The 27,832-nt window shown below is 39.6% G+C and overlaps 1 protein-coding gene across 1 annotated transcript in view; it reads right to left on the bottom strand.

Moving 5' to 3' along the window:
• LOC103772702 (glycophorin-C-like) overlaps positions 1-27,025 on the bottom strand; it is a 29,751-nt gene extending 2,726 nt beyond the window's left edge. Inside the window, exons 1-2 of the mRNA XM_008940044.1 lie at positions 26,847-27,025; positions 405-455 (exon numbers count right to left, since the gene is read on the bottom strand). Of these exons, the coding sequence (XP_008938292.1) occupies positions 405-455; positions 26,847-26,880 (85 nt within the window). The 5' untranslated portion in view covers positions 26,881-27,025. The remainder of the gene's footprint in view (positions 1-404; positions 456-26,846) is intronic.
• Between the last annotated feature and the right edge of the window lie 807 nt (positions 27,026-27,832).

The following is a 27,832-nucleotide window of genomic DNA, read 5'->3' as shown; positions in this document are numbered from 1 at the left end:
CCAGGAAATGCACTGTGGTATATTCTGTAAAACGAAAAGGTCAGGTGGTATAAGATAGCATGACTTAAATCAAATGCACTATACCAGTTCTGTATTAAATGACAATCTTGGCCCAGTGAATAATGAAGAATACCAGAGGTTGACTTTCCTGCTGGACTGTTAGGCATTTTGTCCTAAAATGAGGAATGGATTGAGGCTATACTGCTCACTATATGGTTTACAGTAGCTCATCTCGTTATCTTGCCAATAGCCCCTCCGGGAGCAGATTTCCCACTGGCCTAATTAACTTTAATTTTGTTGCTCCTGTTGTCTTGTCAGCAAAGTGGGGGGTTTGCAAAATGCAAGAAATAACCAACCCGCTGTTTTAATTCTAACAGTGCTGCTTCATATGGTCTGCTACTTACCTCCAATAACAGCCACATCTGCTCCAGCTGTGGGGCTCTCGATGTCTCCATCTATAAATAGATTATAACATACAAATGTTAATTAAAGAAAAAGGAATTGGATTGTATGTAACAGCAGTGACTGTACTGATGGTGTTGTATTATTTTAACCTCTGAAACTCAGAACTTGAACAAGATCTCTTGTTAGCAAGACATTTATGAAACTTCTCATTAGAGTTAGCTACACTGTAACAGTTTTCTGTCACACTGGAAAATAAATAACTAGCACATTATGCAAACTATCATGGCCCTCAGGGAAACACCTACTGTTTATTATGAGCACTTACCTGTAACATCCTCCAGTGAATGATTAAATTAGGAGCATTTAGGTACTGTGATTACTCTCAGAAAGGTAGTTTTGGGGAAAAAATGTTGGTGCCTATTTATTTTCCCAATTATGGCTCTTCAGAGTATGGTCTGGATTTTGATTTGATGTAAATTAATCTGGCTCTATTGATTTCAATTAGTATTTATTTATCTGCAATATCTTATTTCTATTTTTTTTTTCAAAACCTGTATTTGAAATCAAGGCAAGTCTGTGTGGTATAAAACACAATCCTTACATAGAGTAAGTCTGAATTCAGTGCTGATAAAACAATTTATGTTCTTTACTAGTTTATAATTTAGAAAAAAAAGATAACTTTGCAATTTAAATGCAAAAAAGAAGTACCTGACCATGTCATTTTAAGAAATAAGAAATTTGTCTAAGAAGTTGTAAGCTGCTGAAAGAGCAGTTAGAATTGGAAGTACATTTTGGTCTTAATTATAGCAATTACTAAGAATGTCCAAAACAACTAATGAATAGTCAAAGTGTTTTAAAGGGGAGAGGAAAAAAGTTCTAAAGAATGGTAAGGATTTTTCTCTCCTTATTATTTGATATAGACCTTAAGTGAAAATAATTTCATATAGACGAGCATTTCTTTACTAACTTCCGTTTACCTCAACAGGGTACAATTCTGATCTTGTTTTCTGCTTCATATTTCAGGCCATTGATATCACCTCACTTAGTCCTGAATTATGTGCATGTCTGAGGAGGTGATGAACTCCTGAAATTTTTTTATGCTATGTTTATGACATGACATTCCTTTCTTTGTTTATTATCATAGTACTGGTGCAATTGTAAATGATACTGGTTTCTGAACGAGGTAAATAGTTTTATGTGAGGTTTGGTGCTTTTTTCTTCTTTTTTTTCTTTTTTTTTTTCCCTTTGGTAAATACAGTGAATAGAAAAATTCTTTGGAAAAAAAACCACTAATTCCAAATCCATCTATAAATTCAACAGTGGCACTGTGGCTGCTATCTGTCTCTCCTTTTGCTAAATCTGCTATATATGATGAAAGGATAAAACACTATCAGCAATTTTCTCCTTATTCATGTCTGGTCTCTTACACCAAATTGCAATAAACTGAGGAAAGCTGAGATTCAAAGGCTGTCCCTCTTCCCAAATATGGGAGGTACTTTTTCTAGAAAGTAGGAGTACTTTCCACTCTCCCAGACATCCTTCCCACATATTCTTCCAACTATAAAACTAAGGAAAGATTGAGCATACCTTGTGTAATTGAAAAACTCTAATTATGACTATGACCATTGAAAACCCATGTGCCTGAGAAGATATTAATTGCTTCAAGGTCAAACAGTTCTGTATTTCTTTATACACCAAATATATGCTGCAGGCCAAAAGAGCAGGCTCCTCTACAGCAATCAGATACTCAAAGGTCTGTATTCTAAAGTGCTTCCCTAGCCACACAGCTTGCTTCCAAACATTAATTCCAGATTAAATCATTATCCTTTTAATTATAAAAAGTTATGTGAGTAACTCTGCTCTCTCCTGTCATTCCCAGGTGCCTCTCAGATTCAGATAACAACCAGGTGCCTTATCTTTCATGCTTGCTACCACAGTGCCTTTTGATAATGAATTACAGTATCATCACATTGCAGAAAAGTTTTCACTTCTGTACTGTACTTTCCAAGTTCTCAGAAGAATGCTGGACCCATCTGGAGCTATCGTGGAGTTGGCACTGGTCTGCTAAGCTGATAATTCTGTGGTGTTCAGCAGTTAACACCATGATGTGGCTTCACTCACCACAGTTCCCATTTTACTGCTGACAAGTGCCTGACTTTGCCTTTTTGTGTTGACTTTTGATCATGAAAAGTGCTTGGTGTCCTCCCAGATGGTCTTTTGCTGCACCCTCTGGAGTGTCAGGATACTGTAGCTACCACCAATGACCAGAAGTATCTGGGGTCTGCTCTTCAGATCAGTTTTGGAGCAGTGATGATGGAGGGGAGAGAGGGACTCTCAGTTCCTGTCTCACAGCCTCCAAAATTTCTCTTTGTCCAAAAATAGTGATGGGATTCATGGCACTATCACAATATTGTTAGGTGGGGGAAGGTGTCAGTGTCATTCAAGAGTCAGGCAGTAGCACCCTTCACGAAACATGACTGAGGAAAATGTAAGGTCTATGCCAGGAATTACAGGACTCTATGCTTGGCCAGGAAGCTCAGCAAGGTCTTCCTAAACTTCAGCTCAGTCTATGCACGAAATACACTGCATTACTGTAGGACTGATTCCTCACTTTCTGAGGCAGAACTGATACTCAGCATACTGGATGAATTTTTAGCTGGGCAATGGCTGAAAGCTTTCTTTTCTTCATTCTGCTCTTCTTCACATTCTTCACTCAGAGTTCTGTGTTTCAATAACTGCTGTTGCTTTTTTTTTTTTTATTTTCCTTTGTTTCAAGGACATCTTTTGTGTTAGCTGCTGCTAAATTGTCCTTGCAAAAATTCCTCTCACTGTTATACTGGCCCTTGTCCATAGCTACAATCTGGTCCTGAAAGTGTTTAGATAGTGCTGTTATTTAGTGCCATTGGTTACCATGACACACAGAAATGAAAAGATTGTGGAAAAACTTGTTTTTCATAAAATCTCTGGCCATCAGAATGAGTTGGCTAAATCAAGAATAGAACATACAAATCAAATTGCCTTATGTTGGAAAGTATGTTTCTAAAAGCCAGAATGAAGGGAAACAAATGCTTTTGTGCCGTGACACGAAATTCATCAAATTCCAGTTCTGCTCATAAACTTACAGATAAGGAATTTTGCAATAGAATGACAATTGCTACCTGTCTCATTCTCATCAGTCAAATAATGCTGAGGAGGCAGCAGCCAGGAATGTTCTTGACTTAAATACTGCAAGCAGATCTCTGGCTTTGCACATCAAGGTGAAAAGTCAGTAGAACTCTCTTATATATTAACATAGCCAGTGGAGAGTTTTTCCTATTAAACTTGTCAGTAAATTCGCTAAACCATCTTCAGGTGTGATATTCTACAAAACTTCACTTTTATTAATTTTGATAGCTTCTACTGATCCCATTTCATTTTGGTTAAGGAGCACTTGTTTGAAGGAGGCAGCTCCAATAGCGAATGTTTGTTTGAGGTTCAGCACTTTCCTTCTCCTTTTATTTGTAATGGTTTGTCTTCTTTAAGTTACAAATCTGAATCACTAAAAGGCATAAGTCTCTTCCTGCTCAAAAAATTATGACACTGACTTAAAAATAATTTAAAATTTCTTTTATTTGCCCTTTCTTTCATACCTGAGCTTCATTCAGGTCTTATTTTCCAGCCCTTCTCTACATTACCAAGGATGAAATGCACTTTGTAGATGAAATCTGAGGCTTTGGCATGATTTTGTGACATCAGCAAACAGGTCTTTAAGGAAAACACAAAGTATTGGGAGGATCCTGGTAAAGATGTAAGACTTATCAGTGAGATACTTTAAAAGCATAACCATGTTAGGACATCCAAACTGACCAGCCATTCAACTTACATAGTGACAGGAATAGATCTATTTATTCCCCCAATACTTTCTCCCATCTAACACAGAAAGCACACATTTTAGATACTGCTGCTTGAAGAAAACAATACCTTAATGTGCTTATGTGGCTACTGACAGTGAAACATGGGATAAACTTGCAGAGAGGTTCAAGCTTTCTAATTTTTTAAGCATCATTTTTGCCTACTAAAGGAGTTTCCAGAAAAAAAAAAAAAAGAGTACTTGCACCCTTAGTGGTTTTGCAGTCAGCACTGTAGATAGAAATTTAAGTACCTGTCTCTTTGCTTGTTATAGATTTGCACATGGAAAAGGCATGAAAGTAGAACTGTACCTGCAAAGGGACCTCCATTTGGTACATTTGATACGAATGCATGGGAATCATCCTATAGGTTAGATCTAATCACTGGAATGAACTACCAAATCTCTGCTGTAAAATTCACAAGGGCAATTTGATGGGATAATATAGACCTCACCCCAAGCTTCTCAGTGTTTCTTCCATTTCCTACAATAAAGCTCCAAACTAAAGCTGGAGAAGTGCTTCCTGCTAAGTAGTGTTGAATATAGGAAATAAAAGCCTGAGATTACAGCTCACGTTGTCATGATTTCCTTGCAGCTGTGGTTGTTACTTGCTGTCTTGGAGTGGTGAGTCAAGCTGAGTGAGTATAGAGATATCTATGTGTGATAAGCAGCTTCTACAACACTGTTTTCAAGGCCACTCTACACCAGTCAGGCAGCCCTGCTCTTGCTCCTGCCTTTCAGGATTTTCCCACCCACAAGTTTATGTTTCTGATTCTTCGCAGACTAAGCCATCTCTTATCATGATGCTTCATTGCTGCCTGCTTACAGTTACAACCTGAGACGAACCCTTAGCTGCTAAATTACACTCAAGTAGGTCTCTAAGTGCTTCCTTGGGCAACCCATTTTCTCTCTTGATGTCCCTGTTCACTGCATAAGAAGTTCTTGAAATTCATTCAATCCCTGTGAATGATGAGCTGGGTTATTTAGGGGAGTTGTTTCCTTCTTAGGGCTTTCCTAGGTGTGCAGACTAGGAAATATACTGTAAAATTTCCTCTTTAATCAGCTCACCTAACCATCTTAGAAAAAAAATTTGTGGTTAGTGGGATTCTTCCAGGTGAGGAACAACCCAGCCTTATCTCAATATGTCCATGAATGTGCTTTGCAGAACCACCCCAAATATTGACCATGTTGCTGCAGGAAGTGGTGTGTAAGCAATCTGTAGGCCAGAATGTGCCTTCAGAGTTCAACTCTTAAATGTTTAATGGTTTTGTTTAAATATTAGTATTATCTGTCTGTGCGTTTCCAGTGAGCAAGGGAGACGTTCAAACTGAATAACATCCAGTTCATGATCCAGGCCAGATATAAATGGAATTCAGAGAAGGATTTTACCTCTGTATTGATTGTTCATTCACACACTTAAAAGAGAGCTTTAAGTATAACTGGATGCTAATGAAATACAGTTTACTCAGTAATCCTGAGTCTAGTAAATTATTGTCTTTTTTGGGGGTTGTATCAATTGACCTAGCATAACATAACATACTAATTTTGCATTATTTTTTAAAAAAAGTTGTGTTTTAAAAAAACATTATGTATATAAAAATGTATTTGTTATAACTCTTCCTTTCCCAGAGGCTCTTTTTGTTCTTTGTACGCTCTCCTGCAGCCATTATTCCTCTTGGCTGTAAAAGGAGGTCTTAATATGTCTCTATTATCTGATCAAGATTTTTTTTTATCAGTGATGCAAGATTTTTCTTACCACACATTTAATATAGAATAACTAATGAAGTCTTAACATCTTCATTGTTTATGCAACTCTGGCTTGTCCTCCTTGCCCTTTGGTTTATGTTTGTGTCTTGCTAACACATTGCATTCATGAGAAAATCATTAATCTATTAACCTTAGTACACTGATTTAATTTACAAGTTATAGTTAGAACTGGTTCACTGCAGCTGCATGTGTAAAAATGAGTTGAACCAGTTTCTGAAAACTTCGTGTTTAAAATATGTTAATTGCTCAAGCTGCTCTTTGGCCTGTGTTATGATATCAGATACATTGCACTGAAGCCCTTCTAGATATTTAAAAAAAAATTCATTACCTATTTTAATATTTGCCAGTAAGTATACAGTGCCTTGCAAGAGCTGACATCTCTTATCCCAAAGGGTCATCAGCCTAAACCCATCAATTTGACACATTCTGCTGAAAAAGCCATCTCCATCTCCCATTAGATAATGAAACACATCAAGGCTGTTAATTCAAAATTAAGGAACAGTTCCTCATCTGTCAATCTGGAAAAGAGACAGAATAATTTGGCTTCCATTTATACACTAAAATGTCATACGGACAATAATGGTGATGTACAAAAACAACCACCACATCATCTTTTGAGTAGGTAAATGGACTATGCTCCAAATGTAAGGTAAATCCTGCAGTTTAAAAATATATAAAAAATTATAATGCACTGGGCCAAATCTTCTTGCTATACTACCTAGCAAGTACTTTGTAGTTAATTCTGAAAACACAAAAACCAATCTCACTAAATAAAAACACAGATCTGTTAAAGAATTTTTACACTTTTTAATACAGTGAGGCTAAAAAGGCATTATCAAATTAGTTCTAATAGATTAAGATTGCCACACAATTTTAGCAGTTCTCTTTCAGTTCTGTATATTGCGTCAGCAAATTATTTTGTACCATTCTAGAATGTTACAAAGTAAATAAGAGAAAATAATTTTTCAGTCTTTGTGGAAGTAATGGCTCCACTCACACAGTTTCTCCTTCTTTTGTGAAGCTCAATTGCACTTGAGTCTTGGGGAAAGTCAGATGGAGAGATACAGTAAAAGTCAGCTTGTCAAAAAATAGTCATACGATATCCCTTAATGATAATAGGGATAAGAGAAAATGCTCATGAAATTTGGGAAATGCTTTTATATGAAAAATAATAAGGATCTTTTAAAACTGAACAGATATTCTGTATTTTGAAACTAGAAAAAAAAAAGGAAGAAAATTGTTTTAAAGGGTTTCATAATCTAAAGAAAATCTACAGATTTTTTTTAGTCAAATCAAACTTTTCTGTTTATCTCCCAAAAGAGCTGACATTCCCCCTAAAAACTCCCTTTCAGTTTGAGCCATTATACTCTTTTAAGAATTTTTTTTTTTTGCACTTACTAGAGAGATCCATTAAAGTACTTTAGCTCCTTAGCTCATGGTGGCTGAATACCAACCACTGATTCTGATGCCAATTAAGCAAAATACAAAGTGCACCCAGCAAGGGCATTAAACTGGCATTTTCCCCATAGAAGTACTCTAAATGTTACAACCTTAAAGCTCCCCTACAACACAGTACCTGCGAGAGAGCTTCTTGCAGGGGTGGCAGAAGAAATCCAGAACAGAGGAGAAGGCAGAGGAAGAAGCTCCCTCTCTGGTACTAGAGCTCCTTAGCAAGCAGGCAATGAAGCTCACAAAAGGATGCTGTAGAAATCTTGTCTGTAGAGGTGGGATGTGGGAAGCCACCAAGGTCCACCCAGTGTGGTCTTGCTGCTCATGTGTAGTGGCTGCTGTTACTGTGCTCATATGGGAAAATTGCTTCATGTCTGAAAAGCAAACTGCCTTCCTATACAAAGGGTTCATGAAGTGAGTGGACCTGGAAAAAGGTCTAAACCTTTTAAAAAACTGCTGCATGTGGGAACTTGCAAGTTGTCCCTTTTTTTCGTCTGCCTCATGTTTATAGTCATATCACTGCAAAAAGCTCCTTACTTTTCCATGAAAATATTTTAAATATAACCATACCATCATTTACGTTTTTCCTCTACAACCATCAGTCATCTCACACTCCAAAAGTACAACAACTTGCTGGGGAAGATAAATAGCCCTGATACTGCTTCATTAAAAACGGAGTGACAAAAAGGATATGAATTAATCCATAAGGTACAACACATGTTCAGGAAGTTTTTCTGCATGTGTTGTTCCTCCTCCCACCTCCCCCTCTTCATGTAAATGGAGTAGTCCTTTTGAAGGCTTTGTAATGGGGAAAGTTTTGAAAGAAACACTAGATATCCAGCAAATCTGTCTGATTTCTGCCTGACTTTTGTCCAAAGTCAATAATTTGAAGCTTTAGTCATTTTTTCCTGAATGAAATGCTGGGGTTTAAACCCCCAGCCCCGATTCAGGATTGATATCTGGATGATGTCCACAACCAGGCAGGAAAGACCTTCCTGACTGGTTTTCACTCAGGGTCTGATCAGCCTTGGGTGGGAACTGATTAGGAGATCACCACCAGTTACCTCCACCTTCAGCATTAACCTGGGGTCCTGCCTCCAGGTTAACAGCATAAAAGCTGGCCTGGCCTGCAGTGGAGAGTTTATCTATGTAGTGAGTATAATATGTAGGATTTCCAGCTACTGGATGGGCATCCTGACTGCCCATTGTAGGCAGAGCATCCAGCGGTGGCAGGACATCAGTACAGGTGGGAGCAGAGGAAGAAGTGTATCTATAATAATGGCATTATTATTTGGTCCTTGGTCATTTTGTTCCTCTCTCCACTGCATCTTGCACTGTGAGTGAATTTATGATCCTTTTCATTTCTCCAGCGGCTGGCCACCTTGGATCCCTTGCATATCATTTAAGACCAGAGGGAGGGATCTGCCTTATGTTTTGTCCACTAGTGATAATATCCTTCCTATTGGGATTGGTGGTCAACAGAGGACTGAATCAAAATGGGAACAAAAGAGTAATTTGCCATTCACTGAGATCAAAGCTGGGTTGGTTTAATTACTTTATCATTGTAAATGTTGCAAATTATCAAAGGCAATTGAAGGAGTTGACTATGAACATAGTAAAAGCCTATCTGATGACCTGTAATACATACTTGTAAATCTTGAGAAGCAGTGCAACAGAAGCATAAATATTTGAGCCAGAACCTTTCAGTGGAAAATCAGAGAACAAAATATCTTGGATGGCACAATTCCTTCCCAACCACTTGTGTAAATGGTTATGTGATGCAGTAAAACAACTTAACTGCTAAGCTGCTTGTAATTATTTACCAAGACACATTTTTCATTTGTACCTAAAAAGTCTAACAGCTTTTGTCCTGACTCTCAGGCCTTCTGTGTCACCAGAAAATAAGGTGATCTCTGTGTCCCTTAGTGTTACTATGCTTGATTTTATAACCTTAATAACTTCTTAAGATTCGGTTTTAGTTAACATTTGAAACATACTCTTTTTATGGATATGGTGGTATTCAAGACAAACATTAGTTAAAATTAGTCTGCCTAACCAAGATAGACTGAACTGTTTGTTAGTTGAGATATTTCAATTGGAATACACTCAGCAGCATCTTTGCATTGATTTTCCCTGTTCCTGCTGTGCACCTGACTGTCCTTGTAACCTTTACGAGTTTTGACTCCGTTATTGAACTCCAACTACTTTTAAAGGAAAAGCAGGCTAAGATAAGCACTTTGCCTCAATTTTCATGAAAACTGCAGGCTGGAGAGAAAAGAGAGAGTAGTCCAGCAGTGAAGGCAGGGCAGTGAGGACTCAGCAATTTTAAGCTCTGTTTAGCAGCAGCCAGCAATCCATTCACCATGTGCTTTCCAGTCATCATGCATATAGGTCCAGAGCAGCTGGAGCAAAGTGCTTCCTCTGCTCATGGGGAGCTGCTGTAGGAGGGAGACAGTGTATGCTGGAGGTGGGATTTAGGGGGCAGAGACATAAATGTAAAAGTGAGAGTGTTTCACTGGTTCTTTTGCTGCCAGAAAACTTGTTTTAATGAACACTGACATGCAAGGAAAGAAATATGGCTGTTATTCTATTAATGCTGATAAATGTCCGTCTCTCATTTTGAGATGAAAAAGCTTGAACTTGTGCTTAAATTACAGGTGATATGATCAAATTACAGGTGATGTCATCTAGAAATCACCTGGAACCTAGTAAAAGCCTGCAGTTTTGTACAAAGATATTACCCTGACAACTGAAAGAATGTACTTAGAATCTACTGTCCTTAGAAAAGTATAATTTTCCCAATATGGGCAGGCTTCTTCCATTATGTCTCATTCCCACCACTAATATTTTGTAGCAAAGCAGTCCGACGGGTGGCAGTTCTTGGAACTGTGCTCCATAGCCTAGCTTATTTGATATAAATTGTATTCAGGAACATCCAGTTCCTACACCAATGCATGCCTAAGGCACTGTCTACTAAGTGTTGCAAGTGGAAATGTTAGGATGTTTAGCATATGTTCTTCAGGGACACAGAGATCTTTCCTGGAGCACTGATGAGGTTAATATTGTTAATGGAGATATCTGTAGTGGAAACAATCTCCAAAATGCTTATAAATATTGAGCATATTAAACAAAGAAAAATAAAACATATTGAAACACCTTAGAAACTTGCAAGGTGAGTAGTAGCTCAGGGCAACAACATTTCTCATTTTTTCAATGATTCTGCAATGAATATGCAGATTTCTTTTGCATATCTGCTCCATTTAAAAAGACAAAGCCCATTTTGCCATTTGAAAAACATTTATCTATCAGTCCAAGCTGTCTGAACTGAGTTGATCAATTTTAGCAAAACTCCTTTACCATCTATCTTGTATCTGACCGATTCTAGACAGATTGTGCAATAATTATTAAAATGAGATTAAAAAAACCCCACACAACTTGTCTATTATTTTTGGACAGTTGTCTGGTATTCCTTGACAAGTAGCATATTGAACGCATTAACAGAACTGAGCATGAAAAAAATGAAGCCATATATTGAATGTTTTTCAGTGTGAGACTTCATACTGTTGTGAGAAACATCAACAACTCGTTGCTAATGTTCCTCTTCTGTGAACAGTAAGTACCAAGTAAGTGGAGAGATAATAACAAACTTGGCAAGATGTTTAACTACTGGAAAGGAGTCTACATGATCTAAGCTGCCTCCACAGGTGCTGCAGAGAGGACATTAGTCGGCCTAGATGATTGTTGTAGGTCCTTTCCAATTGGAACTATCCTATTCTATTCCATTCTGACATGCCTTCTTGCAACGAAATCCATTCAGCTTCAATAGAGGTGTGATGAATCCTGGGGGCTGGGGTAGGAATTTCGCTTGCCATCAACCAAGCAGCAAAACCTAGAAGCCTAGCTTAGATTAGAAGCCTAGCTTTCTGGAGACTATGATTAGTGAAAATAAATCCCAGGCATTACTGTAATGTTGCTTAGCTATTCCTTCCCAAAGTCTGTGCCAGGGGTTTAGCCTCTCTATAAGGTAGGGAGAGACTTTTGCAGAGCTTTCAACATGTACAGTTCAGAAGGGCTAGATCTCTCCTACAGGTGCTTAAATAGCCATACGCCCTGCTTTTTCTTGTTAAGTTGCAGTCATGTTTATGGAAACAATCTTATCATGCCAAAAGTTGATGCTGCTACATTCCTAGCTAGAAAAGAATGCCATTTAATTCAGTCTCCTAATAAAGAATCCTTTTGGAATTACTGTTCACCTGAATGGTTCTCTCTAGACAAATGTTATATGAAACTTAACTTGGGAATGATAGTAATTTCTGAGACTTCTGCTTCTCTTTCAAATCTGGCTGAAATGATCAGTGGATCCAAAAGTTCTTGGTGAGAAGTGACAGATGGAAGAACAGATGATTAATCTGACAGATAGACAGTAGGAACAGATAAGACTCATTTCATTAGTAAAATGGACTGAAAACAGTAGTAGTGGTGGGTGATTTGGTAATATCCATATTATGGTCACTAATTTAAAAAATGCCATAGTTTTGAAACCATTTCAAAGCTTGTAGATGATTTCCCTAGTCATTTAAACAGCAGAGAGAAAACCAAAAGGATATTGCTGAGACCTCTTTCAGTTCCTTTTTTTTTTTTTCTTTTTTTTTTTTTGTCAGAATGCTAAATTTTTATGTTTGGGCTGTATTTTAAACCTTTAAAGCCAGATTCAGCTTGGACAACCCTGGTAATTTCAATGGAGGATTAATGTGTGTCTTTAAGAAAAGAAATACGGTCCAGTACATTTCAATAGCAACAAATGCTTGCTATGGCACTTCTCTGATCAGTGTATTGTTGACTTATTGTAAAGCCTTTGAGCTGCTCCTTTCCTAAACGTATGAAATCTACATGCAGGAAAGCTGAGAACCAATTGTGATTTGAGCTGGCTGTGACATCCCAGCAGAAAAGGGCATTCTTGTTCCTAACCCTCTTCTGTTCAAGCTGATCCAGCAAAAAAGCAGCCCACAAAAAGGGAAGAGGTGGGGGGCATTTACTTACTGGCAAACTGATCCAAGTCAGCATGCGGTCTGACTGTCAGTCTGTTAACAGGGAGTGGTTTGCTAAATTCGGAGAGGGCAAAAAGTGGGAATGCTCTTTTGGTGAGGTGTAGTACATACAGCACAAATGTTCCGAGAAGCAGCTGGGGGAACTGGAGCTGTTTAGCCTGGAGAAAAGGCGGCTCAGAGCAGAGATTATTGATCCCCACAATTACCTGAAATGAGGTTGCAGTGAGGTGGGTGCTCTCATCTCCCAGGTAACAAGTGATAGGACAAGAGGAAATGGCCTTAAGTTATGCCAAGGGAGGTTTAGGCTGGATATTAGGAGGAATTTCTTCACTGAAAGGACTATCAAGCACTGGAACAGGCTGCCCAGGAAAGTGGTTAAAACATATCCAGGGATGGCGATTCAAAGTTGTGTAGATAGGGTGCTTAGGGACAAGGTTTTGCAGTGGATTTGGTAGAGCTAGGTTAACAGTTGAACTAGGTATCTTACAGGTCTTTTCTGACTGAAATGATTCTATATGCTTGCTAGATGCTCTGAACAGAACAGAAAACTCCAATTTTCACAGTCATGCGACTCCTTTGAGATACAGTAGCTCTAGAAGGCCACAGAAGAAGTTAGACTTGGTATTCCCTGTGCAAGAATATATTGGAAGGCACTAGGAAGTCAAGGCTCTCTCTCAGCTGTCAAAAATAGGGACCCTAGGGCAGAGCCCTTACTCTGTAGCTCCCTGCCTGCCTGAAAGGATGTTGCTCTTCCACAGCTGAATCAGCAGCAGTAGTGCTTTGTAGCCAAGCAGCACTACTTACTGCAGTTCCATTTACACCTGTATCAAAACAGGGCACTGTTTCAAAACACAAAGTGACATATCAGGTGGTATACATACAAGGTGGGATTTGCAAAAATACTCTCTATAAAACTGCTTCTGCTTCCTTTGAATTTGGTGGCAGATCTCCAAGGCATTCCAATTGCTCAGTTGGGCCAACAGTGAAAGCTTTTAAAAATTCTATTTTACAAATATTCGAAACATGATAGAATCAAGGATTCATCATCAAAATCATCACATATAGCCTCTATCCATCCTTTCTGTTTTCTGGCTTCCAAGTGTAATTTTCTAATTGATGCTGCTAACAGGCTGCAAAACCCTGCCTTTTCAAGGAGTCATGAGAGAGCATGTACGTTTCTCAAATCCCTTTCATAATATACCCAAACTATTTACCATTGCCTCTAGAGATGTCTGCTTTGGAACAGTATCATAAGGTCAAGTTATCCCACTGAAACACCTATTTGTATAAAGAGAATGAAAAAAAAAAAAAGAAAAAGAAAAAGAAAAATGAATAAACCAACAGCACTAGCACAGCCCTGGAAAATATGAAGTCATAAGTAGAGTTCAGCCAGCACAGACTCCTGTTGAACTTTGTTTAAGAGCCAAGTTCCACCCTGAGATGTGTGAGCTGCAGTTTATTTCAGGGGGAGCTGTGCTTCATGTCAGGGCAAGGCTTGGACACATGCATGTGTCTTTTACAAGTTAGAGGCAAGTAAAGCCCACTTTCCTTTAGTGTTTTTTGGTTCCGTCTGTACAGATGGCATAGAAAACTGAAAAAAAGTGAACAAAACATTCTTTTACAGGGCTTGTCTGTCAAATTTAATTCCTTCTTTCACAAGACCTGTGTTTCTAAATTCACTAAGCTACCTACTTAATACATGGTAGCCTTTCCCCATGTCCCTGCCACCCCCACGAGAGTTAAGCACACAGGCTGAAGCTCTAAGACTTGTCTTTCCAGCTTCTTTACTCTTAGGAGTCTTTTTAGGAGACAGTCAGCAACAAGTATTCCCTAGGACATGCACATGCTGTCTGAAGAAGGGACACGCACTGCAGTCTGGCTTTACTGCATAAAGCCTCCACTGAACATTTTTGCCTGACAGCTAGGAGCTCTGCTGAATTTGGGGGGAAGAAGTGGCTGACACTTTCCTTATCCTGCTTGCATTCCTAGCCAGGGGCTAGGTATGTCAGCACCCTTGTGCAGAGCTGAGTTGCATGGATAGCTTCAGGCAACAGCTTTTATTATTGCTGGGGCCAGCTCCTGCTGCACAGCTGGCTGTTAGAGGGGACAAAAGGACAAAGTCATGGCTACAGGAATTTCTTTCTGGCTCTCAGAGGCACTGGTTCCTGGGGGAACAAGGCAGAGGTGCCTTGCTCCCTGCCATGAGCTATGCCTTCAGTAATGCTGAGCTCCCAAGGTTGAATTCCTTCAACTGCAAGTTAAAAGAGCCCATTCAAGAAGAGGGGAGAGGGGGAGGCTCAATCCTGCCAAGTCTGGTTGCGAGCAGGAGGTTAAAGTATTTCATATGAGAAACTCTGGTAATGCAAAAGCTCTTTTACCCCAAGGCAACTCTTTAAACACTGAAATACTAACTCTGGCTCAAGAATTTCCCATGCCTTATATCCCTAGATGTTTGTCCTGTGCTTTAACTCTCCATTAGGCATCTGCTGGCTGCTCTAATGGGGAAGATGGACCATCAGCTCCATCCTCACTACAGCACTTTCATGGGCAGAGCTGAAAACGTGCTTTAGTCCTGGTTAGGCAAGAGCACCTAGCGTCATCAGGATCAAACTTATGTTGGCTATCACTTGTCATGGGTACTGTAGCAGACAGGAAGAGGTAGCACGATCTCTGGGAAAGAAAGTCTCTTTTTCTTAGTAGTGGTGCAGCCTAACATCCATCTGGCAAAGGCCAAGGGATACACACAGGCAGCTCTGGTAATGCCACAACATCACTTCGTTGTGCAATGACAGTGAAACAAAGGATGGAAAAAAGTGGCACCAAATCCCACTAGCTAGAAGATGGGTTAGAAATATTCCAGCGAGGATGGGGAATGGGAAAGACAGATATATGTGCCCTGGGAGTCTGAAGAGATGATATGGCCCCCAGCCACAGATGGTGTACCATGACTGTGCCTGTCATGGGACTGGTTTTGAACTTCTTGCTATGTATCCCCTCAGCCAGGATTATGTTCAGTGTGGGGAAGAATAATTCTCAAATGGGTATGCTCATGCCCACAGACAGCAAGATGTTACCTTAATGTGCCAAATAGTAACAAACAAAATCAACTGCAAAGCTAGACACCCACATTTATCAGTATCTCCCTGGCACACTTCCTTCAAACACCCACAAGTCCTAGACCTTCCTGTGTGCTGCAGGCAGCAGGGCATGACTGTGAAGGGTAGATCCCTTAGGGTTTGAGAGCCTCTTCTCAGGTGTGACCTGTGAAGGAAATCACTTAGGTGGAAAATGGCATGTGCTAGATGTTCCAGTTTCCAAGCCTATTTTCCTCATTTGATGAGGAAAATACACCCCTCTCCTCTGGGCTGAATCACAGACACAATCTTTAATTTCTTTAATTACAGAACATGTGCTTCCACTTCAACATCCTCCCCCCACCCCCCAAGTGGCTGCTGCAATTTCATATCTGACAAAAATAGGCACCCAGAACTCTAAAGGGAGTAGCTTGTATTTCCCCCTCTGGCTAACTCCAGCAGCTGACAAACTCTGCAAGGTCCTGAGGTTGGGCTGCACCACATTTGAAAGGGAGGGAGATTTATCCAGCGACTTGATACTCGGGTCACTTACAAACAGTACAGTGGAAGCAGTGGCATGGAAGTCATGCTCTCATCTGCTCTGCTACTGGCCTCTGGAGAAAACAGAGCACAGGATACGCTTCCTGCCTGGGGAAGGCTTGTAGCAGCCTGGGAGAGAAGGCTGACCTTTTCCTTAAAGGAAATACAAGTCATGGAGAGGAGGAGGGGGAAAAAGCCCAGGCTGCATTTTGTCTTAAAAACAGTGTCACACGGTCTTATGTCCTCTTGCTTTCTCTGTTGTTTAAAGCTGATCCTTGCTCATTTAGCAATGACATATTTCACAGTTTCATCCTTCCCTTCCACCCCATTGTTACTCCAGTCAGCCATGAACCTTCTGACACAAGTCAGGTGCTGTTGAAATGAAAGGTTTCATTCACCACAAGCAAAGGAAATCAGAGGAGATACCCCAAGAGAAGGGCTTAGCTCATGCTCTGTTTCCAGCTCACAAATGGTTGTCTCCAGGATGCAGAGATTAAACATCTCACACAGAACATGTGAGTGGGAAGAAGAGCCCTTTTCTAAGATTCACAGATTTTAATGGATTCCAGAAGGGGAAATCTTTTACTGAGGAGCAACAGTGGCAAAGTTCAGAGAAATGCAAAAGCATTTATCTCCCCAGTCACATTCCTGCCTGCCAATAGTGGGAGGAATGATTTACTCCTCCTTGGTACAAGGAGTCCCTTATGGATCATGAATCCACAGGGAGAATGAGCTTAAGAGCCACAGACATCTTTTCTTCATATGCAAGAACCTTGAATCAGCAGAAATTATTCTTCTTTGGGAGCACACAGGATGAGTTTATCTTTATTTGCTCCCTGCTACCTGCTCCCTTCAACAGTGGTTCTCTCAAGAGCTCTAGTTGCTCCTGATAAATCACTTTGCCTTCACTAACATCGGTGGTGATTGCACATGAGGCTGCCATTAGATAAAGTATTTGAAGCAGAATAATATTATAAAGTGAAGATCTGAAATCAGCAAATTCTGATCCAAAGTTGAATAAAATCCATATGACAGATCTCAATTTCTAGGGTACAAGTATCTCAACACCGGGGACTTTGGCAACGCAATGATAACTTGCAGTGAGTAAGGCATTTCCTGAGAAGCTCTGCAGAAATATGAAGGAGGCAGAAATGGTCAAATATTTGTTTACAGGACAGGACCTCAGGTGATGAAGGTTTGTGTTTGCAGATAGAGGTGATCAGAAAACATGCACCAAACTTTATGGTGGGAAAGGGGTTAGGTCTGGTGGATACTTCTTCTTATTATATTCTCATTTCTTTAGGAGTAATAAAAAGAAAAATAGTCTCATTTTGTCTCACTTTGACTCTCTGAAACCATCTGAAAATATTTCCACAATACTTCAGTTGTTAAGTGAGGAGCATTAAAGACTGTCTCTAGCTATTCACAACACAGAGACATTTACAAAATGCCACTAGTCTGTAGTGGATGGCATTTTACACTCTCTATCTTGACAAAAACGTGCAGCAGAGAACTACATTTCTGTATTCAAATCTCCCAAGAGGCAGTCATTCCATGCTCAGATTTGCCAGGTTCCATATAAGTTGGGTAAATCCACATCCTTATTGCTGTAAATGACTTACAAGATCAGAAATATAGCTGAGAGAAGAAATCCAAGGTGGCTAGTGTCCTTGAGTTTTATGCTCTCCTGTGTGTCTGTGTGCATGCAGCAGCTTTATTTTTGCTCTTTGTCAGATGTTGTGTCACAAAGTTAGGCTTTTACAAGTTGAAAAGTATGAAGATTAGAACAATCATGTTTACATGTACTACCACCTGCTACTTCATTTCTTCCATGGTGCTTAAACGTTCAGGCATGTGGCTTTGAAACAGCATACCTTTAATGCACTTAAAAACTCTGCTGGATTTCCAGCTTGCTTTGATCTCCACAGTCTAGAGACTATCTCAGAGAATTCAAATAAATATGTTTAGGGGAAAAACAATTTCAAGGAAAAAAACCCTAAAGTCCTTCCAGCTTGATATGCTTTGTCAGTCAGTGGCATGCATAAGGTTGTTTTTTTGCATTTTATCTTTGTGCTTCAGGAGGCTTAGATCTCAGCCCAGAACAAGCTACTTCATGAGGTAACTTGGGAAGACAGATGCGGTCCGTACCCCTTATCAAGTACACTGAAGTAGCAAATAATTGTTTGGTGATTTTTGTTTAGAAAGGAGATGGAAGGAAAGATGATTTCTGTCTTGAGGAATTTACAGACTAAACAAAGCAAAAGGACACATTTATGCAGTGGAGAACATTATTTAGTTAAGAAGGAATGAGAAGGATGTGAGAGGAAAGCTGGTAACAGCTTGCTCTTCATCATGAGTAGGAAGGAGACATTGACTGGAGAGCTGGAAACAGAGGAAAGACTTTGCTAACCCAGGCGATCAGCAAACCAGCTTTCTTTTGGAGCTGTACAACACCATCTCTTCCATTTCTCACCATACGTAGTCACCATGCATCCTTACCTTTGTGGTAATGGCTTGACTTGGAAGTAATTTCAAAATGTCCTCTGTACGACAAGCAAGTAGAAAAAACAGCTGAGTTCTTAGGTCACGGTATGGGATGGTTAACTTGACAAAGAGGAAGCATAAAGTGGGGAGACTGTGTGTGGGGGGGTGGGTGTGCAGGTAAGCAGCATGGGAGAGATGTTTGGAGGTACCAGATCCATCCAGCTCTCCAAAAGGTGAGCTAGAAGGTGAATTTTCTTTTCTTTAAGAATAAAGAAGGGTCCTGAAACTAGTCATTGTTTGCGTTGCCGCTATGGAGAGGAGAAGGGAGAGGAGAGGAAAGGAAGGGAAGGAAGGAAAGAGAAGGTGGGAGAAGGGGAAGGGGCACCTCCTGAAGGAAACAAGACCTCAGCCCTGTGAATGACAGATTTATGTCTTCCTTGCCTGGGTTTTTCTTACTTCCCACTGCCAGAACTGGGGGAAGTCCTTGAAAGAAGGGAGGAAATGGCACTTAACAACTTGGACATATCCTAACATCCCTCCTGTGTTGAGATATGGTCATTTACCTGTGGTAAAGGTTTTACCTGGGAAAAGGACAAACAGGAAGGTTTAGGAGGTGCAGCAAATATCTGAACTAGACAGCTTGAGAGTGCAGATGAGTGAAAGAAGTAACGCTACAGACTGGACCACTCTCTGAGAGCATCCTTGCGTCACAGATAGATCAAGGATTTAATTTTCTGCTTTCTGTATTGGATGGGACAGGGACTGTGATCATGGCACTTGAATGGATCATCAATAGTTAGAAGAACAACCTCTGCTAGCTCATGAGTGCTACTTATTAAAGCCTCAGGAAATACCAGAATACTGAAAACGTAGTTTCATGAAAAATTGCTAAATTTCTAGCCCTAATACATGCTATGGAAACCTTGAATGCAAAATTTAACAATATGTCCATATAGATCCTCAAAGATACAAATAAAATATAAAAATCCAGAGTATTATTTTAAACATATTTCAGAATTTTTGGAAACAGCCACATTTCCTGAATTCTTGGATGAACACATTTTTATGGTAACTCTTCACAATCCCCCAGAAATATTTTTTTTCCCTCTATTCAGTCATACATGCAATTCTTTAGTCACCTGTGGTTAAGTGATTTGCAGACTATTGTTTTCCATGGGGATTATTTGGTTTATCTGAAGTTGGTCATTGAGAGCTGCTTGATGATTGACATTTTTGAAACATCCAATTACCAGATGAGAAGCATCTTGTTTTTGTTTTAGTAAGAAAGTTTTATCTTGTGTACAGAGAAAAAAAAATTGCCTACACAAAAGGATCATGTTCATCTGGAATAACAATTCTGTGAAAGTGATTCCAGTGTAAATTCACTGTCCCATAACTGTTTGAGGTGGACACAGAATTACATAATATGATTGAACTGATTCTTCAGTAAGAATCTGGTTTCCAAAGAAGGGGTTATCCTTTAAAGAATAACTTTTATTTCAGCATGAATATGGTAAAATGATCATTTTTTTTTTTTTTAATAGAAAACTGTCCTGAAGATGCAACTAAAGATGCTTTATTTCTTGTTGCTGAGTTTGTCTCTGCTAAGCCTGAAAAATCTAGTCTTTTTTTGTTTTTTTCCTACTTTCGAAGGTATCTTTCATATAAAAAGGGAAACATGAGCTTGTGGGGATTAGTTTGTGAATAAAGATATGGTTAGGAAAACAAAACTCTCCTTACCCATAAGTCTGACTAGACAAAAGCCATGTAAGTGTTAAAAAGGTGGTATGTATATGGATGTATGTCTATGCATATGTATGCATATGTAGATATGCAGTATAACTATAGATATACAGTATATTATGTATACATACACTCTGTGTGTCTATATGCATGCCTACAAAGAATTCAAATCCATTTTCTAGGTTTGATGTTACGAAAATAGTCTTTGCAAATCTAAACACCTAAACATACGTGAAGACTTGATGTCTGATTCTGCATTGCTGTGACCTTGTCACACATTCTCTTTAAAATATGGACTGCCTCATAAAACTGGATATTTTAAACATGCAGTCCTCAGTAAAATAGGTATTTATCACTCATGATAACATGGAGCTGTCTCAGGGTGTGTTCAAAAGCCCCCCTGCAACTTGCTGATAAAAAGCTTAACTCCATTTCAGGGCTTATCTGAAGAAGAAAGTGGTAGACCCTCATGAAATAACGAACTTTTTTTTTTTTTTTTTTTTTTCCCTAAGATGAAAAAGAGGGTGAGGGAAGGAAAAGAAAAAGAAAACCACTTTAAAACTTCAATGCAGTGGAGCAATTTTAACCCCTTGAGATTTTAACAGAAGTTTTCTGCTTCATCAGGAAGAATCCTGTTGTGAAACATATGCCAGAAGAGAAGAAACTGGCCTTCTTTGCAGATGAGAAGATTAATTAAGAGGAAAATCACTTAGCCAGATGTCTCACTGGTGAAACTACACGTGCAAGGTACATCTGCAATAAGGGAGCAGCATAGCACAGGCAGTGCATTTGATTTCCATGCTGGCATTGAAGAGATAGGAATCTGTTGTGAATTAGATCATGCTGACCACTGGAGAAATGGAGGAGTGTGGATCTTATTTCAGCTACAACTTATGAGCTGCACATCTGTTGTTATAACATTATAGTATCGTTACTTGATGTAGTTATGTATTACACATAAATTATCCAGAAGAGACAGTCCTTTTCTCCATTCGTGTTCATAAATTGTTGGCAAACCAAACCTGATTTCTCCAAGTGCCACTTTTCTTCATTCACCAGTTTTTCAGAACACTTAGCAGCTGATGAGTTTTTAACCAACTCATTACCAGGGTAACACTGTTAAATTCGTTTGACTTGGGAACATAAGTCTTTCAGAAGTGAAACACAGTCTATGTGCTGTCCAAATACCTGTCCAACTAAGGTGTTCATGTAGTCTCTTCAGTACAACATCTGGGTGTCTCCCAATTTTTTCATACAGTTCCTATTACAGCTCAGATGTGAAAGAAGAAAAAACATAAAAAAAAATCATACTAGTGCCAAACACCATGTTTGAAAGTTTTCTGGTCTTTCTGTGGGAAACAATAGCCCAGTTGCTAAATTACTTCTGAGCTATGTTTTTGTTTTGTTTCATTTTGTTTTTTCCTAAGCATACATTAGAGAGTGTGAAGTGAAGAGCTGTTGCCCCACTGGATCTACTGGTATCAGTACTAACTCCTACATCCTGGCTGCTAGAAATGCTTTCCCACAGCCAAAGTTCCCTCCAGCAATGCCCCTGGAAAGCAGTAATTTCTCTCCTACCTGTAATCTGTCCTCTCTATGTAGTCTACAAGCCTTTTGAAGAAAGTGTCCCTGTACAGCACCTAGCACAATCTGATCCCTCTGTTGGCTTGAATTTCTCTGTGCTATAGGAATACTAATCCCTCCCTAACAATAGAGACAGGCACTCCACAGAGCAGACACACAAACAGACTTTCATTAGAGAATGCAGTGCCGAAAGCCTGTTTTACAAAAGGCTTTGCTGATTGGACTCAGTCATTTGAACAGTGATGGATACAGGGTATATTCCACAAGAGCCTAGAAAGAAAGGTGCAGCAGTATCCATAATGAGATGCAGACACTGCACAATTTAGTAATACTAATAGGCTTAGCTGACCATAACCTGAATCTTTAAAATCTACTGTGTAAATCACAGGTTTTTTAATTTTATTTTTCTTTCCTTTTTTTTTTTTCCCCTCTGCGTGTGTGAAAAGCAGTGCCAAGAAATGCTGAGAACAGTGTATTTTTTAAAAAGACTCCTATTTGGATGGACGTGTGCCCCCCTTTCCCTTCAGTTTAGCAGTTTGCCAATATTTCTGCTGTTAATTTTGGAAATTTCAGGCACATTCTAAACATTTCAGTTTGCAGAGTTTCACATCAACATCTCAGGGAATAAGGGTGTTGGAGTGATCCCTGGGGTATAAAACCAAATTTTCTATTGCATATGCTTAGGGATAGGAGAAAAATACATAAGCAGGCGCATTCAATATACATAAAAGCTTGTGGGACATGTTTTGTGATTTCTGTGCTAAAACTGAGAGGTTATTATAATCTGTAGGTTTCCTTGCTTATAAATGCTCACAGGTTTACCAGTCAAGACCAAACTTTTCATGATCAATAGCCTCCATTTTTGTTTATTGGTTACTGTCACAGACAAGTGCTTCTGTTGATTAAGGCAAATGCAATCAAATCTATTGCCAAGGCAGTGAATAACATGATTAAAAGTCTATGGGCTATAGGGATCATCTGCAGCTTTTCAGGGGCCCTGTGTTAAAGGTAAGTGGTATTGTTCCAGAAACATTTAAAAGACCACTTTTCATCCCCAAAATAAGTCTCAAAAATGAGTTAAAGATAAGACAAGGCTGTTCTCAGAACCGGGCTTTCCTTTCACAGGTGTAAGTCCCCTTGCCCTTATTGGGGGCCTGCTTGCCAAACTCTCAGCCTCTCTGGAGGAGACATCCTACAAATGCTTGACTTTTTTTGCCAGGAGCCCTAGCTGTCATTGCAGCAGGAGGAGAAGCTAGGCACAGTGAAGCTGAGACCATCTGCCTGTGGGACAGGCAGCACCAGGGTCTGCTACCCCTGAGCGGGGCAGGACTTACACCTGGGCTACTCCTGAACTACATGTGGCAGTGTAGATGGACAGCATACAGCTCACAAGTATTGCTCTGCTTCACCCTGATCCTGACTCTCTTCCTCTCTCTAAGGCTGAGGCATGGCCTGAGGTGCAGTCTTGCCTCCTGGCTTCCTTTTGGGCTTCTATGATTCTATGATTCTAATTCTTCTACATTGTACAGACTTTACTACTTCCCTACCCACCCAGAAGGAAGACCTTATCTGCTGGTAGATGATGAGGAAGAGATGCCTCCACAAACTGCTCTGCTTAACCTTTGCTTAATTCCTTTGACAGCCGGCATTTGAAGAATAAGATGTCCCAAATAAAACATTCCCAGAATGCTGAGTACGGATTAAATCCTGTAAGGTGCAGAGCACCTTCTCCGAGCGGATAAACAACTTTGACCCCTGAGGATAGCTTTACATAGATCACTGCCTCCCCAGAATGAACCTTCAACCCAGTGACGTTTATTTGTGTGACTGCATCACCTCATTTGAGCTGTCCCATTGCCTTAGAACTGGGTCACTGCAGTCTAAAAGTAAGAGGAGAAAAGCTGCAGTCTGAATAGAGATTGCTGAACCTGTGGTATTCCTCAGATTTTGTAATAAGTCAGACAGCTGTTCTCTGTGCATCTGAGCAGAGGTGGGAGGAAGCAAATGCACCACCACATGATGCTGCATTTAAAAGTGATGCATTTAAAAATCAAGACGTTAATATTCCTACAGTCAGGCTTGGTCTCTTTTATATCATCATCAAAAGAAGAAGAAAAAAAAAGGAAATGGAGATATATTTACAGCACAATATTGTATTGAATCCAAGCCAACAAAATTCAAGCCCAACTCCATTTTTGGCTTTGGTAGCAGACTTCTTTACTTAGGTATTCTATTTTATTCCAGCCACACGCAAATATCCATTAACAATGAATGATGGAGTAAATATACACACACTGCCTAACATCAGCAGCCTGAATTACTGCCTCCCTTGCCTCTCTGCTGACTATACAGAGCCCACTCAGAGCAATGAGATATCTGAGCTGGGTGTGGGAAGTGCCCAAGGTTAGACGGTGTGGCATCCCCATAGAGCAGCAGAAATCGTTTGCATGGTTCATGGAGTTGAATATTTTAAACATGAAACAGTAATCTGCTCCCACCTGGACTGCCAGGATTATACTGTATTCACAGAATGAATAAAAATTCCTTATCAGCTGTGCGTGGATACAAAGAGATAAGCAAAGAACATGAGCAATTAGATAACACTGCTCGGTTTACATCCATAGGCAGCTCTGCAGTCTCACCTGTGGGTACTCAGCAAAGAATTAATGTTTAGTATAGTCAAAACTTTTTGCTGATTCTTTATACATTTTTTACACCCATTTCAAAGATTTTCATTATGTTATGTAGCAAATTTGTTTTCCCAATTACTCTGCCTCTCTGGCAAACATCTGCTGTCTATGCTGTGCAGTGCCTGTCTAAACAATGATCTTTCAATATCTTGTTTCTTGCAAAAATTACAGGAATTTTACTAAGAAAGAAAACCCTTTTCCCAAGACCTGCTCCTAAACCCCCAACCGTTATAAAAACAGTACACTAAACTTGCATTATGCAGGAATATAGTAATATCAGATTTTCTTCTAAATTAATTTTGTTCTTGATCTGTAAATTTGATCCATGCAACTAAAAAAAAAAAAAAATCAAACAACAAAACCCATAGACAGACTGAAGTAAAATACATGAATATCCTGTCTGAATCAGTAAGGGAAAGTATGAGGACAAATATAGACTAGATAGCCACTATTTTTCAATCACAATACTTCTTCTAGATAGATTGCAAGCCATTTATTTTCACTGTCAGCCATATGATCTCAGAATAATTCAAGTTGAGAATTCCTGCCTACATTTTGGAAAAAAAAAGAACCTGATGCATCAGCCTTTTTTCACTATGAACAGAAAATAGGTCCCATGGGGTACCAACTTCTCATCCAGATCCATCCTAGCGCCTTCTATGGGGTCCTCTGACAACCTTGGTCTGTCAGAGAAGTGATTTGTAATGTATTTAGGACTGTAGAGCTGGTCCTGGATGTGTCACCTGAGCAAGCCTGTCACTAAAGATCCAAGATTTGGTCTGGACCCTTGCTGATATTGCACAACAAGCAAAATGCACTTTGATGAGTCATGACCACCCTTCTGTACACACTTGGAGAACACAAATGACAGTAATTGACTCAAACTTTTCAGATCTCAAACTCTCAGAATCCTGAATTAGTCTGCATTTTTCTTTTCTAACAACAATAAAAAGATGTAATAGAAACAATAGAAAACAGGCTATAATATTCCAAACTGCTGAATAAATTATAATATAAAGTTAGCAGTTAATCTTTCTTGTTGGTTAGAACTTGCAGAAAGGACTAAAGGGTAAATAGAAATTGCTGGTCAGGATTCCAGAGATGCTTCTCACTGTCTCATTTCTGCTGGATCAGCCTTCCTCATTCAAAGCTTGAGAAACATCATCAGTGTCAACATCCATACAGAACAAATATTCTTACAGCAATCTCTGTATCAAATCCTGAATTGCAGGCAGCTCCCAGCAGTGTCATCTGTACTTTCTGCCTTCATTACTGTTATCACAGTATGATAAAAAATTCTGTTATTGGTAGTTTACTTATTAAAAATAATACAAAATTGCTGTCTTGAATGAAACCAGGAAAGATTATACTAAAGCCATAAAAGAGGTATGGAGCTATTGCAGCACTGAAAACTCAGAGTTTTTCCACTGACTTTTCTCAGCTTATCAAATCAGTATCCACCCCCTTCCCGTCTGCTTTCTTTTTAATACTGTCTCAAAATGAAGGCTACCATGCTGCAGCTGAGCCTCTGAGCTCGCGTGAGTATTCGGGCAGATTCTCTCTTTTCAAATTTACGGAAATATGCCGAGTTACACCAGCAGAGGACTTGCCCTTCTGCACTTTCTCTTGCTGAGAAACTAATTTGCCTGTCCTTAAGCCCACGTTTCTAAATTTCCAGGAGCACAAACACATTGTGGCTTTAAATATAGACTGTCAGTTTGTGGCTTGTGTCTCATATTACACACAGAGAGCTTTCCACTCTAAACACAAGTTGGGCAGCACCATTAATATCTTAGAAAAGCGTCAGTATGCTTTCGAAATGCTCTGTATTTTCATTCCTGAAGGCGGGGGGAGGGAAAAACATTCAAATGAAACTTTCCTTAGCCAAGGTTTAGGGAGAAATGTTACTAAGTTTGCTCGGTCCTATTCAGGAGCCAGAATTTGCAGAGCCCATTTCAGTTCTTCACACACACGCGCACAAACACAAAGAATAACATAGGAAAACAGTTTCACCACAACTTCTTTCTTCAGAGTTTGTCTCGGGCTTTTTTTTTTTTGTTTTTCTTTTTTCTCCTCTTCCCATATGAAGCGCATTAGACAATCTTTTCTTTAAGCAGCAGACTGATAAATCCACTCTCATTGTAAGGGGGAGCCGGGGGGAGATAAGGGTACTCACGTGGTTGAGATGTCGTATTGTTTTGGTAACTCATAATTTACGCCTTTGAAAAATGCCTTATTTGTGTTGACAGTCTCGCTTCCTTGCTCAGAACCGACGGCAGGATTGAACAGAACAGCTGGAAGAGCCCAGGAAAATACTCCTCTTGTTCGGCCTCTCCTTGCCTGGCTCCTGACCCCTTTACAACTGGAAAAGGAAACAGCACATGTGTCATTCTCTTTTGCCTGTGTAGCTCACATGAGCGGGGAGGGGCACCCATTTGCAGATAGCAGTAACTGTATTCAAGTTTTGCAACTTGGATGTATTCCACCCTTTTGCTTTTACTAGCCAGCAACCAGCAGAAAGAAAATGCTCTTCTAATTCTCAGCCAAATCTACATGCACCTATTAGCTTTGATTTCCAAACTCCTATCCACCACTGTTTATATTATTTTTTTAAGTGCAAAAAACTTGCTGCTGACTCCCTTCCCCAAAATGCCTGTCATCAGTGGGTGAGATTGAAAGTAGGGTTTTCAATTTTCATTACCCAGCAGAATCCTTAACACTCACAGTCTAACTGATTCTATCCTTTTAATGGGTGAAAATTGAGAATGACCTTTACTGGATCAAAATAATTACATCAGGGTATAGCATGAATCTATAAGAGGAACCTGTGGCTGGGGTACAGGCTGAGGGACAGGTAACTGCAGTCCTGGCTCTGACACAGGCTTCTTATGACACTTTGGGCAAAACATTTAATTTCTGCCCCAGTTTGCCATTTTCAGAATAAAGATGATATGACTAATTTCCTCCCAGTCTAGATATTTTTATTTTAATCTGCAGACAGGCATTGTTTATAAACAGGATACATTTATGGGTCTGCATGGGTTAATTTACTCTTACTCCACAACAACTTTTTAAGCCTGGACTAGGCTACTGACTCACTCATTTATATTGCTACCATTTAAAGCTGTTTGGCTAATTACACACTATACTGCATTTAGCAGC

Source organism: Merops nubicus, unplaced genomic scaffold (assembly GCF_000691845.1).
Source record: "Merops nubicus isolate BGI_N331 unplaced genomic scaffold, ASM69184v1 scaffold14695, whole genome shotgun sequence".
NCBI lineage: Eukaryota > Metazoa > Chordata > Aves > Coraciiformes > Meropidae > Merops > Merops nubicus.
This window is presented reverse-complemented; position numbering and strand designations above follow the sequence as displayed.